Consider the following 14,993-nt stretch of genomic DNA (forward strand, 5'->3'; position numbering starts at 1 on the left):
CCATGTACTTTTATTTTCTAGATATGTATGTATGTAATTATATTCGATAAATCAGGCATTATGCATTTAACACCAGACAAAGGCATGAACACGGAACTGGGGTTCACTATCGAAGCAGATCAAAAGATCAGGATCGATCATCCTACCATTCACCATAGTTACAGCCCGATTCCATAGAGAGTTTGGGGAATTTCTTAGCTTATTTCTTAATTTATCCTTGGAATCGGGCTACATATAGAGCGCACCTGAGGGAACGATCGAGTAGCGAGTAATGAAAATGAATAGCGACAAATACAAGATATAGAATATGCGTTATAGGTTCAACAGACCCAAGATATAGGACAATGTTCGATGTTGATATGAGTTAATCTGGCCACCTAGAGTGCGCATTATATGCATAGCTACGTACACACACACACACGTAATGCAGAGGAAGGGCCCTCAGAAGGGATCATTTTATATCCAGCGACCGGACGGGGGCCAGATACATTATACATAACCATTGACAGCACCGCATAGTATGATCACGGCATACGGTATACATATGAATAGCCACATAACCAAGCGATAAGCACACACAGGGACATAAGGTCCCGGTACTCCTCACGGGAGGTCTCCATCCTTCGGTTCAGATCCAGACTCTATGTACCCACATACACGACACTCTCATCCAGCACCCACACTCGCGGATATAATTTTACGACTCTTTCCGGAGTTCTGTTGTTTACGATAAACTGTTTATAGCTGTTTTTGAATTTTAAATAAATTATATTTACTATATGGCAAAACAAAGAGTAACACTAAAGCGAAACCATATATGATAGTAATATATGTTTTAAATGCTATTACCAAACGAATCTTGAATTGAGGCTCTGCAAGCTGTGTTGCAAGCGAAGGAATATTATTGAATAAACTGCATATATATACATACTACAAAGCAACTGTATTGCAAGACAAGCATAGCATTTTATTTCCGAGGCAAAAAGAATTTAACAAGATACACTCGAACTCTGACACCAGTGCACGGTTGGCGCCAGTCGCAGGTGAGCCCGAGGGCCACCAAAGGTGTTGCCACAACCGTGCCGCCAACAATAAAGAGCCCCAAAACAACAGCAACAGATAGGTGATCTATGTAAATCACTAGCGATGTGAACCACACAGATATACACAGATACACAAGAACTAACATATGTGAAATGAAACGAGGAATGTTTATAAACAATAAACAAATGTTTGAAAACTAATAATCTTGTTTCCTTATCCCGGGTGCTTTCGAGCGCTTGTTGCCTGCCCTAATCGCGTCTACTGAGGCGACAACTAAGCCGGATTAAATGCTCGAAATATAAACTGTGTTACATTTTATTTCCGAAAGCACTGTTGGTGATAATAATGGTTCTTATCATCGCTGTGGGAAAATTTTTCTTTTTTGTTGTAGAGGTAATATGGCTGTGAATTCAGAACGATGATTAAATTTAATAAATTAAATTTTTTCCAAGCAGGCATTTATTTTAAATATAAATTTTATAGTATTTAACCAAATTAAAAAATGTATTAAATTAATTTGTTAGTTATTAATTTGTCTTAATCTACTGTCCTCATGCCCGCATTTATAAATGCTTATGTAAGACAAGGAAGAGAGGACATCCTCGACTATAAGATACTCATTACTCAGCTTAAAGGAGTGCGAAGGAGATGGAGATATTGCATGCATATAGGCTGTTTTCAAGACTGCACACTTTATTTGCGTATAATTTTTTATTAAATGGTCTGTTTTTTAAAATTTTGAGACTTTAGCCTTTAAAAATTAGTATAAATTTGACTCCGACTAGTGATATGGACTATAAACATATACCTGTTACTTATTTTCCAAAGAACCTAGTATACCCTAGTAAGGGGTATAATTATGTTGGATTAGCATAAAACTTAGCTGATATTTAGTATTTATATTTCCAAAGCCATAGAGCTATATATGTATGTATTCATAAAGTCTGGTCAGTTTTAAAGCTGAATCGGAGGAAAGCGTATGTTTTTTTTTAATAGGCGAAACGAATCTTAGTATGTGATACGCCTTCGAATTACAGATAGCACCGATTATTTTAGAGGAGACTGTGCATTGTGTTTTCTAACTTCAATCAATCAGGATTGAACTTAACCAAGGGAAAGCCTACTTGTCACAGTTCTGATAGTGGATTAAAAATGCGTTTTAAAATGCCACTAAACAATAAATCCATCTGGGTATACTTTAATGAACTAATAATAAAAGAGTAGGCGAGGATCCTATAATTATTCATTAAAATATGCATTGTATTTAGTACTACATACTATACGGCCACAAACATAGAGCGTTAACCAAAAAAAAAAAACCCAAAAAAAAGGATATGAAAAAAAAACAGCTACATCTTAAGGATGTGTCCACGGTTCGCATCTTAATGCTGGGCGACAGAGGTGCGATAACTTTAAAATAATAATTGGATAACATTAACTGGTATATTGCCATTCATCTTTCCAGGAGTGGGGAAGACAAGTCTGACCAATTTGCTGGCCAGCAGTGAAATAACGCCCACACCCGCCTCCCGCACCGTGGGCGAGGGATCCTGGAATGTCCAGGTGCGGCTACACGAGTATCCCGACTCCATGGAGCTGCCTCCCTCGCCCACCTGGACCTCGCCCTCCTCCTCGGAGCGCTCGGAGAAGTTTCCGTTTACCCCGATCACGCCCAGTGATATCCTGTATTTCGTGGAGTTCTACGATCTGAACAGCGATCTGCGCATGCGGCGCGATCAGCGCGATAGTTTCTATAAGAACATCGATGGCATTGTCCTGGTCTACAATCTGCAGGACCTACGCTCGCAGGACAATCTGCACGATTGGCTGTACGAGCCGTTGCGTGAGATTTGCAAGCATCGCCACCGACGCACCCGGCCCATCCTGAGGCGCCAGCACGTTCCCATCCTGGTGGTGGGCACCAGGTTGGATAAACTGGCGCGCCGGCCGTTGCGTCGGCGCGGGAGCATAGCCCACCAGTTGGCGGCCGACGAGATCCTCCTGAACTGCCGGGATCCCAAGAGCTTTGCGGACAAAGGCCGCAATCAGGGCAAGCTGCGCGCCTTCCTAAATCGCGTGGTCGAGTTCAAGGAGCTCTTTCCACTCTCACATACCCGCCACCTTTGAACAGATCTCAGTTTATATTTTCTAGTTTTTTGTTAACTAATAATATTTATGGAAAATAATTTTTGAAACATTTTGATTTTCTAGCAGATGGTAAGAACGTTGTGTTGTTTGAGTATGACGGTCTTATAAGTTGATATAAGATCTTGACTATATCAATAAAGTTATCCTTCTATAAGAAGTCCCTAAATTGCTATTTTTTATTAGTATCTTGAAAATTTCTGTTTCAGATAAGTTGGTAAGGAATTATCAACTAAAAATGGTCAAGTTTTAATTTCTTGAATTATGGTTGACAAAATAGACGATCTTTCCATATAATATGTTCAACTATGGGTCCTAAGATGCATAATAATCTCTTAAATGCGAAAACCCGAAACTGCTGGAGGTTCAATCGTAATATCTATGAAAATGAACCAAAGAAACATGTTTTTTCCTTTAACATAATTTTTTTTAATATACCTCTTGGAGTTCTTAGAGTTCTTGGTATTACATGATCTTAAATCTTCTGGGTTTCATGGGATGCTCCTATCCCGGAGGCCACTGCATCTGGCGACCGCCGAGGAAGTGCAAATGCAAGTGGTACACGGACTGGGCACCGTGCTTGCCATTGTTGATGACCACGCGGTATCCCTCCTTCAGGCCCAGATCCTTGGCCACCTTGCGACCCACCAACATGAGGTGACCCAGCAGATCAGCGTCGCCATCCTCAGCCAGCGAGAGTTGGGCAATCGGCTTGCGAGGGATCACCAGGAAATGGGTTGGTGCCTGGGGGGCCACATCATGGAAGGCCACGCACTATAGAGATTGCAAAGATAATGCCGTTTACTATCTATCCACTGACCCAGCAGACTTTGAACTCACCTTGTCATCCTCGTGGATAAAAGTGCATGGAATCTCCTTGCGCAAAATCTTGCCGAAAATAGTATCTTCGCTGGCAGCTGCCGTCTGCGATTTTTCCACCTCGCTCGCCATTCTAGCCCCGCAGGTTGCTATATGTCGAGAACTACTAGATAGTATATGCTCTATAATCGCTGCACTTTAGATAATTAAGCAGAAATGGCGTGCACCCACCTGAAAACACGAAAGAAATTCCGGCCGGTCGTCAGGAACATCGAAAAAGCGCTGCCAACTGAGTTTTCAAAAAATCCACATACGCTCCATTTTTAGGGTATTTTGATGCTCAAAACTGCGATCTCTTAATTGTTATTTATTATTATTTAAAATAGAAAATATTACAGGGCACTTAAAGACTTGAAGAAAATGGTATAGTTTTCTCTTACTTAAACTAAAAATAAGGACACCTAGCTCAGTTGCTAAACAGGAAAAATACCCACATGGACTTTGGACCCGCTGCAACATATGGAAATCATAAGATCATTAAACCAGTAAGACCACTCTTCTGCCGAGATCCAGTTCCTTCGTGGCAATATTTTTGTGATACCTCCGCCATATCATCTGGGAAGTCTGAAGGAGAAATTAGCTTTCTGTGACGTAATGACGCCTCTCTCCTTATCGCTATAATAGCCATAAGATTAGTTCAGAACTATCGGCTAGGTGCAAATTCCAATAATCCACTTGATACCCTCAAGTAAACACCACTAGTTCCAGAACTGAGCAGCCGCCGCCTCGAAGGTGAAGGTGTAGAGTAACCCAGAGCCATGGCCACCACTGAGAAAGTCTCCGCCGAGCGCAAGGCCAATCCGATAAAGTCCTTCCTCACCGGAGGATTCGGAGGAATCTGCAATGTGTTATCTGGTCACCCGCTGGACACCATCAAGGTGCGCCTGCAGACGATGCCTCGGCCGGCGCCTGGCGAGAGTCCCATGTACAAAGGAACCTTCGATTGTGCTGCGAAGACCATCAAGAACGAGGGAGTCCGAGGCCTGTACAAGGGAATGTCGGCACCCCTGACCGGTGTTGCTCCCATCTTTGCCATGTGTTTCGCTGGCTACGCGCTGGGCAAACGCCTCCAGCAGCGCGGTGAAGACGCCAAGCTCACCTACTCGCAGATCTTTGTGGCCGGCTCATTCTCCGGCCTGTTCTCCACCCTGATCATGGCGCCCGGAGAGCGGATCAAGGTGCTGCTGCAGACGCAGCAGGGTCAGGGAGGCCAGCGCAAGTACAACGGCATGATCGACTGCGCCGGAAAGCTCTACAAGGAGGGTGGACTTCGCAGCGTCTTCAAGGGCAGCTGCGCCACCATGCTCAGGGATTTGCCCGCCAACGGACTGTACTTCCTGGTATATGAAGCTATCCAGAATGTGGCCAAGGCCAAATCCGAGACTGGCCAGATTAGTACTACCTCAACGATTTTCGCTGGTGGAGCTGCCGGCATGGCCTACTGGATTCTGGGAATGCCAGCCGATGTCCTCAAGAGTCGCCTGCAATCGGCTCCGGAAGGCACCTACAAACACGGCATTCGCAGTGTCTTCAAGGACCTGATTGTTAAGGATGGTCCTCTGGCCTTGTATCGCGGCGTCACGCCCATCATGATCCGTGCCTTCCCGGCGAACGCTGCCTGTTTCTTTGGCATTGAACTAGCCAACAAGTTCTTCAACATTGTGGCGCCAAATTTCTAGTTGAAAATAGGTGAAATAAATTTAGTGTCTCACTAAAGTGTTTTTAAATATTGAAAGAAAATGAATCTATTAATATGCTCAATTTAAGAAGAGCGATTGTACAAACTGTGGGAACTTTAGTGAACTGTGCTTTCTGCTTATAACTAAACTTAAACGAAGTATTGGGGCTTGCGCATGGTGATGCCGTGATCGGCGAGGGCGGGAACCAGATCCTCCATGGCCAGCGTGTACTTGCGATCCTTGGGGTTCTTCTTATCCTTGCTAGAACTGTGGCCACTGGAGTGCTGGATGTTCGTAGTGCGCGTCTTGCAGTGCTGCAGTGCATCGTTGGCGATGTCGGAGATGAATTTCTGGGCGGACACGGAGATGAGGCGCACTATTTGCGGGTCCACGGTGGAAAAGCCAGCCTGGAGGAGATTTAGAATATCAGTACAAGGTATTCCCCTGTTAAATCCCATTGGCTAGCTACCGTTTTCAGGGCATGCATGGTCAGGGCGTCCGGAATGGTGGGCGTATAATCCTCCAGCTGCCGCAGCAGCTCATCCATATCGGCTTCCTCAGCGGTCGCTGGCACCTCCTCCACTTCCAAGACCTCGTCGTCGGATTCCAGGTCGGAATTCACATGTGACGGGTCCAACTCCTCATCCTCGGTGTCCGTGGCCGAGGCCAGAGATTCAGCGGGTGTTATATTGATATCCTCACCATCAGAAGCCATTGTTTTGCGATTTTTGTTGGTTTATTTCTAGAAATTGTGTTTTGGTTGTGAACTTATCGAATATGCACGAAAAATATTCGATAAAATGGATGCAGAATTTCGATGTATCGAACATGGCTGTAGGGAGAAGAATTTTCTAAAGGGGTTCCCAAAATTCGGTTTTAGTTTAATAGCAAAGTATGGAAAATCAATTAAGATATATTTTGTTAAATTTGTTATGAAAATTAATTTAACATTCACTAATAAGTATTTAAAAGTTTAAACAAAAAGGGTAATCATTTCCCCAATACACCCATGTCCCTTCTATCGATAACAGTCGATAACAGGTTTGCCGATAACTTCATTTGTGTGCAGTGAGCGAATTGTTTTCTGTTCTGTTTACAATGGTGGGCTCCAATTTCGGCATAATTTACCACAACTCCGCTTCCAGCGGCAATCAGGGCAACCATGGACAATCTTCCGGAGCTGCCGGCTTGGGAGGAGACCGGGAGAGGAACACACCGGCCTCGCATCTTAGCGACTTCATGTCGCAGCTGGAGGATTACACTCCTTTGATTCCGGATGCGGTGACCTCGCACTATCTTAATATGGGCGGCTTCCAGTCGGACGACAAGCGCATCGTCCGGCTGATCAGCCTCGCCGCCCAGAAGTACATGTCCGACATCATCGACGACGCACTGCAGCACTCCAAGGCACGCACCCACATGCAGACCACCAACACGCCAGGCGGTTCTAAGGCCAAGGATCGCAAGTTCACCCTGACCATGGAGGACCTGCAGCCGGCTTTGGCCGACTACGGCATCAATGTCAGGAAAATGGACTATAGTCAGTAGAAAGAGGCTTCCTTATGCCGTGTGTTAGTACTAGTACTTTTTCCTTTCTCCAAGATGTTAATGCGTCTAAGATTTTGTAGATCTATATCCTATGTTTAACCAGTAAATATATGATGCTGTCGGCTACGTTTGTAAACAAATGTTGAAGACATCGAAAATAAAGATTTTAGGCACTGGAATACACGAAATGTGTCAAAAATCCTTCGAATAATTGCATTAGAATGTATAAAAGCCTATGAGCTGTTGTTACATTTGTATTTTCAAAATATAATTTAAGTATAAGGAATTGAAGTCCATGGATAGTTTAACATATAGAGCATATACAAGGTAAAGTTTTATTTTTAAATTAGGTTATCCCAAGTCTATAAACTAGGTGGCTAATACTAAGCGCTTGTTCATTGGCATGTTATAAATTTCTTGAAGCTGCGCGCGGTTCCCCCAGCCACTCGGAATGCCAGGACGCCCGTGAATATGGTAACTAAGTAGTTGATCAGCAGAGTGGCGGTATACAACTCGTTGGCATTGAGCAGGGTGATGAGGGAGACAAACAGGTGGCTGCCCACCACATAGGAGATATGCAGGTAGTTGTTTGTGTCGAAGGCGTTGAAGAATATGACGCTCCAGAAGGTGTGCAGCAGGATGATGGACAGAGCCTGGGCAGCCGAGGTGACGAAGAACAGCTCCGTGCCGCTCTTCAAGCCCATGGTTCCAGGACCACTCTGAAATTCGGAAGATATCAGTATTGGGAGCATACTTTACATGTAGACCACTCACCATATCAGCCAACACATTGACCAGTGCAAACATTCCGGAGATAATGCCGAATCCCAGGCCGGAGACATAGGCCAGGATGTGTTTGTTGTCCGTCACTCTGGTGTCCTCCGCCACGGCGTGCAGTCCCTGCTCCGTGCTGCGCAGGATCCGGTAGATGATGTACCGAAAGCCCTCTTGGAAGAACACCGAGAAGACCACGCCGAAGGCTATGAAACCCTTCAGCGGAATGATGGCGTACCACAAGGACGAGATCAGCAGCGAGAGCAGCCAGAAGAAGGCCGCCGCTATGAGGATTATGATCCGCACCGGGTCATTGGCGATGGTGAAGACGAACAGGGCGAAGGGCGGTCCGAAGGCGATGAAGGTGCAGCCAAAGAACTCGGGCAACGTCATCTTTTCTTTGTAATATTCCCCGGATCTGGATTTTTCGCTTGGTTTGTGGGTGTTTTGGTTTACGTGGGAAGAGGAAGCAGAAACTGACAAGCGAGCCGCGAGCTGCCAGACTGTTGCAGGCTGCTGGGGATGCCAGACTGCGCGTTTTAATAGTTCTTATACCCTACACTAGTAGATAGTTTTGATTTTCGGCAAAACAGGTTTTTTAAGAAAGAAATTTGAGGCAATCGTAGCAATTGCAAGTGGGCTTGTTATATTTATAACTCAGCATCTTTTTAATGTAGTTAGGGAAAGTAAAAAAAATATTAAGGGTATCAGCTGGCGGATAAGACATTTAATAGTTTTTAGGGATGCCAGATGGCATAACAGCAATGTTTTCATACCCTACTATGAAGAGTCCGTTTTTTTGAAAGTAACTTGTTACAGAAGGTCTTTATATAAACATAAATTATGTAATAGCACAAATTTAGGCAATGAATATCGAGGTTAAATAAGCTAAGTAACTTATAATAACACTTGAAAGTTACGGCTTATGTTTCCCTGCATGTTCGCCAAGTACCTCCCCCGCGTAGGGTGTTCGGAAAGTCGCCCATGCGCGGTTCACCCGCACTAAACAAAGGCCTCCGTCCCACTTGCAATATTTTTGTTTGGGGCGGGATTAGTCACTGTAAATTGACTCAACTCGGCCGCACCATGCAAACCGCATAATCCGCCGTAAACCAGAAGCGCATTGCACTTGCCCAGCAGCAGATCGAAAACAGCACCCCAGCGGAAAAACACAAAGACACTCCGGAGACCCCATATGCCCAGTGAGTGGAGTGAAATCTCCAATTAGCAGGTCCCCAGAGATTTATTTCGACGCTGTTTTCCCTCTTCCAGTTCACGCCGTGATGGCCAAGCGCCTGCTGCCCCACCAACCGTCCTACGAGGGGGATGCACCTGGTCCGGATGAGCTGGACAGCCCAGCCATCGAGGCGGCGGCCCTCGACATTCCCGCACCCGAATCCGATAAGGCGCTCCAAAAGGGTTTGTATAAGGTCTAAGGACATTGGCCGTTATTAACCATATAAAACTATAAAAATTACATAACTTAAATATACTTATTTCCTGTTTAGGTTTCTGGGAGCGACCCACAACCAGTGCCGAGTACAAGCCGCCCACCGATGGGAGCACGGTGCTCCGTTTCGACATCCTGCTGGCTCACATTATGCCGCCCGATGGCGAGGATGTGAAGATCAAACGCTTTGTGGTGTACGAGCTGACTGTGAGGCAGGATGGCGCCACGGAGGACACTCAGCCGGCCAAGATCGAACGTCGCTACACCGACTTTCGGGAGCTTTACCTGGGCCTGAAGCGCCTGCATCCCGCGGAGATGGCCAACAAGTACTTCCCAGCCAAGGTGCTGATGGGCAACTTTAAATCCGAGCTGATTGGCGAACGGAGCGCGGCCTTCGAGACGTTCCTCACCTATGTGGCGAGTCAGGCGAAGCTCCGCGACTCGGAGGACTTTCTGCGCTTCCTGCAGCACGATGAACTGACCAAGGCCTGCCAGTTTCTGGACGAGCGGCGCCACGAGATGGCCATACCCATTCTGGAGAACTGTTTTCGATTGCTTAACAAGATATACATGAATCGATCGCGCCCCGTGCTCCTGATACTCTGTCGCCTGGTGGCGGCCTGCACTTCATCGCCGGTGCCTCATCACGCAGCCGAGAGGTGGGCTCTATTGGCTCTCAGTCGCTTTGAGACGCTGTGCGACATTGATCTGCTGCCTCTCTACATTCCCCTGCTCCACACCTGTGCCCACCTGTGGTAAGTGCATCCGACACATCAGAAATTGGAAAACCTTTAAGCTGAATCCATTTTCCTTTCAGGTGGCAGCGTGGCCAGGACCAGAAGCCCATAACCGATCGACTGAGTGACATGTCCAAGCAGGGCATCAACACTGCGAACACCGAAAATCTCATGCAGGCTATTCACAAGATCGATCCACGCACCGAAACCATATGAGTCGGAATCTCCACCAGAGTTGGAATCCAGTAGTTCAGCATTTTGTTCAGTAGTTTCAGCCGCGAAGCGTAAAGTGCAATTAGAGAACATGTGCAATTAGTATTAAGGTAAAAGGAGTATTTATCAACCTTTAAGGTATCAGCAAGTTTTCACAATGCTGCTCGTCAAAGTAGATCGTTTGGGAATTTTCAGTCACAAAACAAATGAGTCCAACCCTTTTATGTTTTTCTGTTAAATGTTTAATTTAATTTGTTTGCAAACTCATAATAGCCAAATAACACAAATTATGCTCTTGTCTACACTATTTATATTTGTAATATTGCGACTATCCTAAAATCTGTATCCGTAATGTCCTACTTTGGTAACTTTAGGGTTAGTTTAAGCGTGTTTATGTTTCTCATTACGTATTGTTTGATTTTGTTCGTTCGTCTCTGTGGTTTGTACCCAGTGTGAGTTGTGATTAAGCCAAGCACTATTTCCCCGCCCATGTGAATCACAAACGTAGTATCGTAGGTCCATGACGCACAGTCTGCAAATCCAAGATGGGAACTCCATATCAGCCTGGAAAAATATTAGACAAATAGAACACAGCTCCCAGAGTTATTTATCCGTACAGCCCAATGCCTTGTGATTGCTTTTTTCAATGAATAAATATTATACTCAATTGTTTTCCAGAACAGAAATCGTTGTCGTCGTCAGGTTTGGGCATTTAAAACTAAATAGTTGGTGTATATTTAATGGTTGGTTTTACTTTAGGCTTATGCTTGTTTCTGAGTCATTTTGGGGTTTTAACTTACGTCTAGGAGTGCACTATTTAACTTATAGCTATTTGCTGTGAGGATCTCTTGACCGCACTCAAAATGTACAGTACGAATTATTTATAACTTATTACGTCACACAATCGATTCAACTATAATATAAATAGAGGGGTACGTGCGTTTTTAACAAATTGTTAGCGCCCTTGCAACACTACATACATCATTCAAAATGTACAGAATCAACCAAACCAGGTTCCAGCTTCTTTTCAATTAGCGGAAGAGCCGCGTAAAGGTTTTCAAAGCCTGCGAAATAGCTTTCGTTGTGTCCGCTCTGCAAAGGTTATAAGATGTTAAAAAGAATACATAAAATATTTATATTTTTTGACTCACCTCAGCACTGTATTGCTGAATTCATCCAGCTGCTGCTGCGTGGCCGTCACATAGCCACCGCTGTTCTTTTTCGGCAGCGCCTCTAGAGCCTGGGCCAAAAACGGTTGCATCCTTTCGTTGCCCACCACCTGCTTCAGTTCGTGGATCACCTCGGCCACGTCCACCAGCATGTAGGAGTGCAGTTGGAAGACCGAAGCCTGGATCAAGTTCATCACCAAAGCTCCGCCATGCTGGTTGGCCAGCTCCACCACCAAAGGACGACATTCTGCATTCCTACTGTGGCTGTTCGTCCTGCCCCAGACCAACAGGTTGATAAAGAACTTCATCACCGAGGAGTTGGCTTCGCGGTGGTCCAACGAGCAGGCTATTAAAGCGCACTGGAAGATCGGCGTGATGAGGCTGCTCTGGAGCAGTTGTTGGGGACAGCAGTCCAAGTAGCGCGAGGCCAAGCGGAAGAAGTCGTCCACGGTGTCGGGGTTATTTTTAAGGCCGTTCTCCATCTGCAGCAGGCCAAAGGTGGGTTCGATAAATGCCTGCAGCATCTCCAGCAGACCCCCAATGCATTCGCTTGACTTGGCGAACTCATCCACCAGTATGGAGCCCACGTAGAGGAAACAACTGTGGTGCTGCACAGCATATAGCAACACCATTTGCTTGATCAGTGGTTCCACCAGCAGCATCGCCTGCTTTCTCACCATCCGGATGCCGTAGCGGATCAGTCGGCAGGTGCGCTCCATGATGCGCAGGTCGCTCTGGTACTTGTCCATCACTCTCGAGATCAGAGGCCAGGCGTCGTTCAGAATGGCCACCGTGGGGTGCTCCACTGTGTCGGGCACGTCGGGATTTGTGTGCCGGATAATGGCGCAGGCTCTGTCTATCCAATAAACTGGGTCTGTGCGCTCTCCCTTCTGTACACTCGTACCACTACTGTCCACCAGCTGGGCCAGCGGTTGCAGCTGGAAGCCGATGATTTCCCGCAGAGCAGGCTGAAGTTGCTCGCGCGGCAGGCGGGTCAGTATAAGGGAAATGCCTTTCAGCAAACCTATGGCCACATCGTTGTTGATCTGAAAGCTGTCCAGGCTGCGGGCGATCTCCACCAGACCGCTGATGTGACACACCATCTTCTGGCGGCAGGCGGAGCAGATGGAGGTCAGTGCCATGGCTGCAGCCGGAGCCAAGCCATTCTTCTGCTGCAGGGCGTACAGCAGAAAGTTGAGCACCGCCTCCAAGGACTCGGGATGGTTCTCAATCCAGTCGCACAGCTCGCCGATCAGCAGGATCGCGGTGTATCTGACTGCTATGTGTGTTTGCTCCGACATGTTCAGAATCGCTTCCACGACCTTGGGTATCACCTCGTTTTCATCTCTACAAAGGAAGGGGAGTATTATTAATCTAATACACTCTGATAAGGTTTTGTACGTACGGCAGTATATTTTTGGCCACATTCTGCATGATAAATAGAGCCGCCTCTGTGGATTCCCAAGTAGTTTCTGGTGCTTGCAGGATGTGGAACATTTGCTTGAAGCACGCTCCGGATCCCACTATGAAGGCCACGTCTTTTATCAGATCTGAGACCTTGCGTCGAAAGTCCTGGAGGGAAATAATGTCAACATTTATTATTAGATTTGTCAACGGTCATTTCACAGTCTAAAAAGTCAGTATTCTCTGGTTCTTTTTTCTTGTTGATAGAAACCGGTTTTAAAGATAAATGCCTAGTTGGCTTAGGTGTTATGAACTATTAGCAATTTTACAATCTGGTGAAATGTGATAGCTCATAAATAAATAGTGCTTTCACAAACTCACAAAGAAATTGTTGTTCTCCTCGATGAGTCCGTCGTGGTCGCTTTCCATTTGCGAGTGCCGGAACAGGGCGCTTATCAGCCGCTCGATGTGCGGGCGGAAGAGCGCCGTCAGCTTGTCCTCGTTGCGCTGGAAGAGATCCTCGCTGAGCTTGTACCACAGGTGGAAGGTGATCTCGGCCACCTCGTAGTCAAAGTGGCCGACACACAACAGCACGAGATCCAATCCCTTCAAGCAGTAGTGTGGCTTCTGGGGATCGGCCAGCAAGTCGTAGAAGAAGGCGTCACATAGTGAGGTGAAAATCCTGCAGTAGTTGATCGTCTTATCGGTGTCCTCGTGCGCCACGCTCAGGTGATAGGGTGTCTCCAGCATGCACACCGCTCCGAAGATCTGTGCCTCGACGGAGGACTCCGAATCGCTGGCGGCATCCTGTCGCGTGTTCATGCAGGAGAGCAAAGCACACACACACTCGGTGGCATTGTCGTGCAGCTTGCCCGTGGTCTCCGGCAGCGAGAGCAGTCGGAAAGCCAGCTGGGTGAGGTCGTTATTGTACACATGCGAGACGGGGAAGGCGTGGATCACCAGCCAGGCACTGTAGGTGCGCAGCGCCGCATTCCATACGCGCTGCTGGTCGAGATCCTCCCGCTGCAGGCACATGCACAGGAACTTTAGGACGCACTCCGCGCTGGCGTCCAGCTGCTTGTGCACCTCCTCCCGCCGATTGGCGCCCAGCCGCAGATACCGCGAGTCTATTTCCTCGGGCAGCACCTTGAGCACCTCCAGCAGGGGCCAAATGGCGGCGGGATGTGGGGCTAGGGTCACCAGGAGATCGTTGATCGGCTCCTGCCAGCTGGCCATGAGTAGGGCCAGGTCGGCCACCGCCAGACTAAGCTGTGTCACAATCACATTGTCCGTCTGCTCGTCGATCTGGCCTATGTGCGTGATTAGGGAATCCCGCAGGGATTCGTGCGTGTGGGGGGGCAGTTCGCTGAAGGAATTCTGGATCTTGTTCCGCATCGTCTGGGCGGCGAAGTAGTTGGCGTGCAGATCTCGCTTCTGGTGCAGCAGCTCGTCCGCAATCGTCCACGAATAGATCTTCAATGAAATACCATTTGGATTAGCCACAAAAAGGGAAATCTAGTACACCGGGCGACTATCACTCACCGACTTCTGGAAGTCCTGTAGCCATTTGTTGGCCTTCTCCTGCTCCTTGGGGTTGTTGCCCTGGAAGAGGGCGCTGATTGCTTGGTACACCACGTCCACCGAGTACGTATCCATTTCATCGGCAGCTACAGTCAGCGCATAGGTTTTCTTAACGATTAAATTATTATTATATTTTTTTAGCGATGGTTGAGTGCGTACATCCCGTGTAGTGTAGTGTATCGATAACAGAGGAGGCGGGCGATTACTTGGGGGTGCGTGTGATCGATAGTCGGCTGGGACCAGGGCTGCCGGGTGCTGTAAATATCGATTGTTTTTAATTTCTTACGAAAATGTTTATTTTATTGACTAATAAATGTTTCTAAAATGTAATTAAAGGCTGGTGTTTATAAAATAAAGCATTTTTTCTAAA

At 46.7% G+C, this 14,993-nt stretch overlaps 8 protein-coding genes across 11 annotated transcripts; 4 read left to right on the top strand and 4 right to left on the bottom strand.

Annotated features, from left to right (window-relative positions):
* The first annotated feature begins 2,070 nt into the window (after window positions 1-2,070).
* LOC108027884 (rab-like protein 3) lies at window positions 2,071-3,230 on the top strand. The gene is made up of 2 exons (XM_017099503.3): window positions 2,071-2,445; window positions 2,510-3,230. The coding sequence occupies exons 1-2, from the start codon at window positions 2,379-2,381 to the stop codon at window positions 3,169-3,171; spliced, it is 729 nt and encodes a 242-aa protein (XP_016954992.1). The 5' UTR covers window positions 2,071-2,378; the 3' UTR covers window positions 3,172-3,230.
* Window positions 3,231-3,594: 364 nt separating this feature from the next.
* LOC108027883 (adenosine 5'-monophosphoramidase HINT1) lies at window positions 3,595-4,383 on the bottom strand. Of its 3 annotated transcripts, none has more exons than XM_017099500.3 (3): window positions 4,240-4,383; window positions 4,030-4,171; window positions 3,595-3,963 (listed from the first exon to the last, which is right to left on the bottom strand). In XM_017099500.3, the coding sequence occupies exons 1-3, from the start codon at window positions 4,278-4,280 to the stop codon at window positions 3,694-3,696; spliced, it is 453 nt and encodes a 150-aa protein (XP_016954989.1). In that variant the 5' UTR covers window positions 4,281-4,383; the 3' UTR covers window positions 3,595-3,693. The 3 variants fall into 3 exon arrangements, with proteins under 3 accessions (XP_016954989.1, XP_016954988.1, XP_016954990.1); XM_017099499.3 differs by having other exon boundaries at window positions 4,030-4,174; window positions 4,240-4,327; XM_017099501.3 differs by lacking the exon at window positions 4,240-4,383 and having other exon boundaries at window positions 4,030-4,233.
* An 18-nt stretch (window positions 4,384-4,401) lies between these two features.
* Window positions 4,402-5,808, top strand: LOC108027879 (congested-like trachea protein). Of its 2 annotated transcripts, none has more exons than XM_044094260.2 (2): window positions 4,402-4,722; window positions 4,771-5,808. In XM_044094260.2, the coding sequence occupies exon 2, from the start codon at window positions 4,827-4,829 to the stop codon at window positions 5,745-5,747; it is 921 nt and encodes a 306-aa protein (XP_043950195.1). In that variant the 5' UTR covers window positions 4,402-4,722; window positions 4,771-4,826; the 3' UTR covers window positions 5,748-5,808. The 2 variants fall into 2 exon arrangements, with proteins under 2 accessions (XP_043950195.1, XP_016954986.1); XM_017099497.3 differs by having other exon boundaries at window positions 4,403-4,722; window positions 4,777-5,808.
* Window positions 5,781-6,531, bottom strand: LOC108027882 (transcription initiation factor TFIID subunit 10). The gene is made up of 2 exons (XM_017099498.3): window positions 6,217-6,531; window positions 5,781-6,154 (listed from the first exon to the last, which is right to left on the bottom strand). Exons 1-2 carry the CDS (start codon window positions 6,460-6,462, stop codon window positions 5,897-5,899), a joined length of 504 nt encoding a protein of 167 aa, XP_016954987.1. The 5' UTR covers window positions 6,463-6,531; the 3' UTR covers window positions 5,781-5,896.
* Window positions 6,532-6,785: 254 nt separating this feature from the next.
* On the top strand, window positions 6,786-7,474 carry LOC108027932 (transcription initiation factor TFIID subunit 10b). Its single transcript, XM_017099560.3, has one exon. It carries the CDS (start codon window positions 6,846-6,848, stop codon window positions 7,293-7,295), a length of 450 nt encoding a protein of 149 aa, XP_016955049.1. The 5' UTR covers window positions 6,786-6,845; the 3' UTR covers window positions 7,296-7,474.
* Window positions 7,475-7,536: 62 nt separating this feature from the next.
* On the bottom strand, window positions 7,537-8,559 carry LOC108027931 (gamma-secretase subunit Aph-1). The gene is made up of 2 exons (XM_017099559.3): window positions 8,070-8,559; window positions 7,537-8,014 (listed from the first exon to the last, which is right to left on the bottom strand). Exons 1-2 carry the CDS (start codon window positions 8,460-8,462, stop codon window positions 7,691-7,693), a joined length of 717 nt encoding a protein of 238 aa, XP_016955048.1. The 5' UTR covers window positions 8,463-8,559; the 3' UTR covers window positions 7,537-7,690.
* Window positions 8,560-9,057: 498 nt separating this feature from the next.
* Window positions 9,058-11,155, top strand: LOC108027857 (sorting nexin-20). Its single transcript, XM_017099457.3, has 4 exons — window positions 9,058-9,271; window positions 9,342-9,488; window positions 9,578-10,274; window positions 10,337-11,155. The coding sequence occupies exons 1-4, from the start codon at window positions 9,265-9,267 to the stop codon at window positions 10,470-10,472; spliced, it is 987 nt and encodes a 328-aa protein (XP_016954946.1). The 5' UTR covers window positions 9,058-9,264; the 3' UTR covers window positions 10,473-11,155.
* A 12-nt stretch (window positions 11,156-11,167) lies between these two features.
* On the bottom strand, window positions 11,168-14,824 carry LOC108027856 (transportin-3). The gene is made up of 5 exons (XM_017099456.3): window positions 14,585-14,824; window positions 13,424-14,515; window positions 13,044-13,210; window positions 11,621-12,985; window positions 11,168-11,561 (listed from the first exon to the last, which is right to left on the bottom strand). The coding sequence occupies exons 1-5, from the start codon at window positions 14,696-14,698 to the stop codon at window positions 11,501-11,503; spliced, it is 2,799 nt and encodes a 932-aa protein (XP_016954945.1). The 5' UTR covers window positions 14,699-14,824; the 3' UTR covers window positions 11,168-11,500.
* Between the last annotated feature and the right edge of the window lie 169 nt (window positions 14,825-14,993).

This window comes from Drosophila biarmipes, chromosome 2L (genome assembly GCF_025231255.1).
Source record: "Drosophila biarmipes strain raj3 chromosome 2L, RU_DBia_V1.1, whole genome shotgun sequence".
NCBI lineage: Eukaryota > Metazoa > Arthropoda > Insecta > Diptera > Drosophilidae > Drosophila > Drosophila biarmipes.

What these genes read in the sequence shown, in the direction of transcription:
- LOC108027884 (XM_017099503.3), top strand. Translation starts at nt 2,379, where the DNA reads ATGAAAAAAAAACAGCTACATCTTAAGGATGTGTCCACGGTTCGCATC. An exon ending in CTTAATGCTGGGCGACAGAG is followed by an intron (nt 2,446 to 2,509) that starts GTGCGATAACTT and finishes TCATCTTTCCAG; the next exon opens with GAGTGGGGAAGACAAGTCTG.
- LOC108027882 (XM_017099498.3), bottom strand. Translation starts at nt 6,462, where the DNA reads ATGGCTTCTGATGGTGAGGATATCAATATAACACCCGCTGAATCTCTG. An exon ending in CCATGCATGCCCTGAAAACG is followed by an intron (nt 6,155 to 6,216) that starts GTAGCTAGCCAA and finishes AATCTCCTCCAG; the next exon opens with GCTGGCTTTTCCACCGTGGA.
- LOC108027932 (XM_017099560.3), top strand. Translation starts at nt 6,846, where the DNA reads ATGGTGGGCTCCAATTTCGGCATAATTTACCACAACTCCGCTTCCAGC.
- LOC108027883 (XM_017099499.3), bottom strand. Translation starts at nt 4,280, where the DNA reads ATGTTCCTGACGACCGGCCGGAATTTCTTTCGTGTTTTCAG. An exon ending in AATTTCTTTCGTGTTTTCAG is followed by an intron (nt 4,175 to 4,239) that starts GTGGGTGCACGC and finishes TATACTATCTAG; the next exon opens with TAGTTCTCGACATATAGCAA. An exon ending in TTATCCACGAGGATGACAAG is followed by an intron (nt 3,964 to 4,029) that starts GTGAGTTCAAAG and finishes CAATCTCTATAG; the next exon opens with TGCGTGGCCTTCCATGATGT.
- LOC108027856 (XM_017099456.3), bottom strand. Translation starts at nt 14,698, where the DNA reads ATGGATACGTACTCGGTGGACGTGGTGTACCAAGCAATCAGCGCCCTC. An exon ending in AGGAGAACAACAATTTCTTT is followed by an intron (nt 13,211 to 13,423) that starts GTGAGTTTGTGA and finishes ATTTCCCTCCAG; the next exon opens with GACTTTCGACGCAAGGTCTC. An exon ending in GTGGCCAAAAATATACTGCC is followed by an intron (nt 12,986 to 13,043) that starts GTACGTACAAAA and finishes CTTCCTTTGTAG; the next exon opens with AGATGAAAACGAGGTGATAC.
- LOC108027857 (XM_017099457.3), top strand. An exon ending in CGATAAGGCGCTCCAAAAGG is followed by an intron (nt 9,489 to 9,577) that starts GTTTGTATAAGG and finishes TTTCCTGTTTAG; the next exon opens with GTTTCTGGGAGCGACCCACA. An exon ending in CACACCTGTGCCCACCTGTG is followed by an intron (nt 10,275 to 10,336) that starts GTAAGTGCATCC and finishes TTTTCCTTTCAG; the next exon opens with GTGGCAGCGTGGCCAGGACC.
- LOC108027931 (XM_017099559.3), bottom strand. Translation starts at nt 8,462, where the DNA reads ATGACGTTGCCCGAGTTCTTTGGCTGCACCTTCATCGCCTTCGGACCG. An exon ending in TCAATGTGTTGGCTGATATG is followed by an intron (nt 8,015 to 8,069) that starts GTGAGTGGTCTA and finishes TCCGAATTTCAG; the next exon opens with AGTGGTCCTGGAACCATGGG.
- LOC108027879 (XM_044094260.2), top strand. Translation starts at nt 4,827, where the DNA reads ATGGCCACCACTGAGAAAGTCTCCGCCGAGCGCAAGGCCAATCCGATA.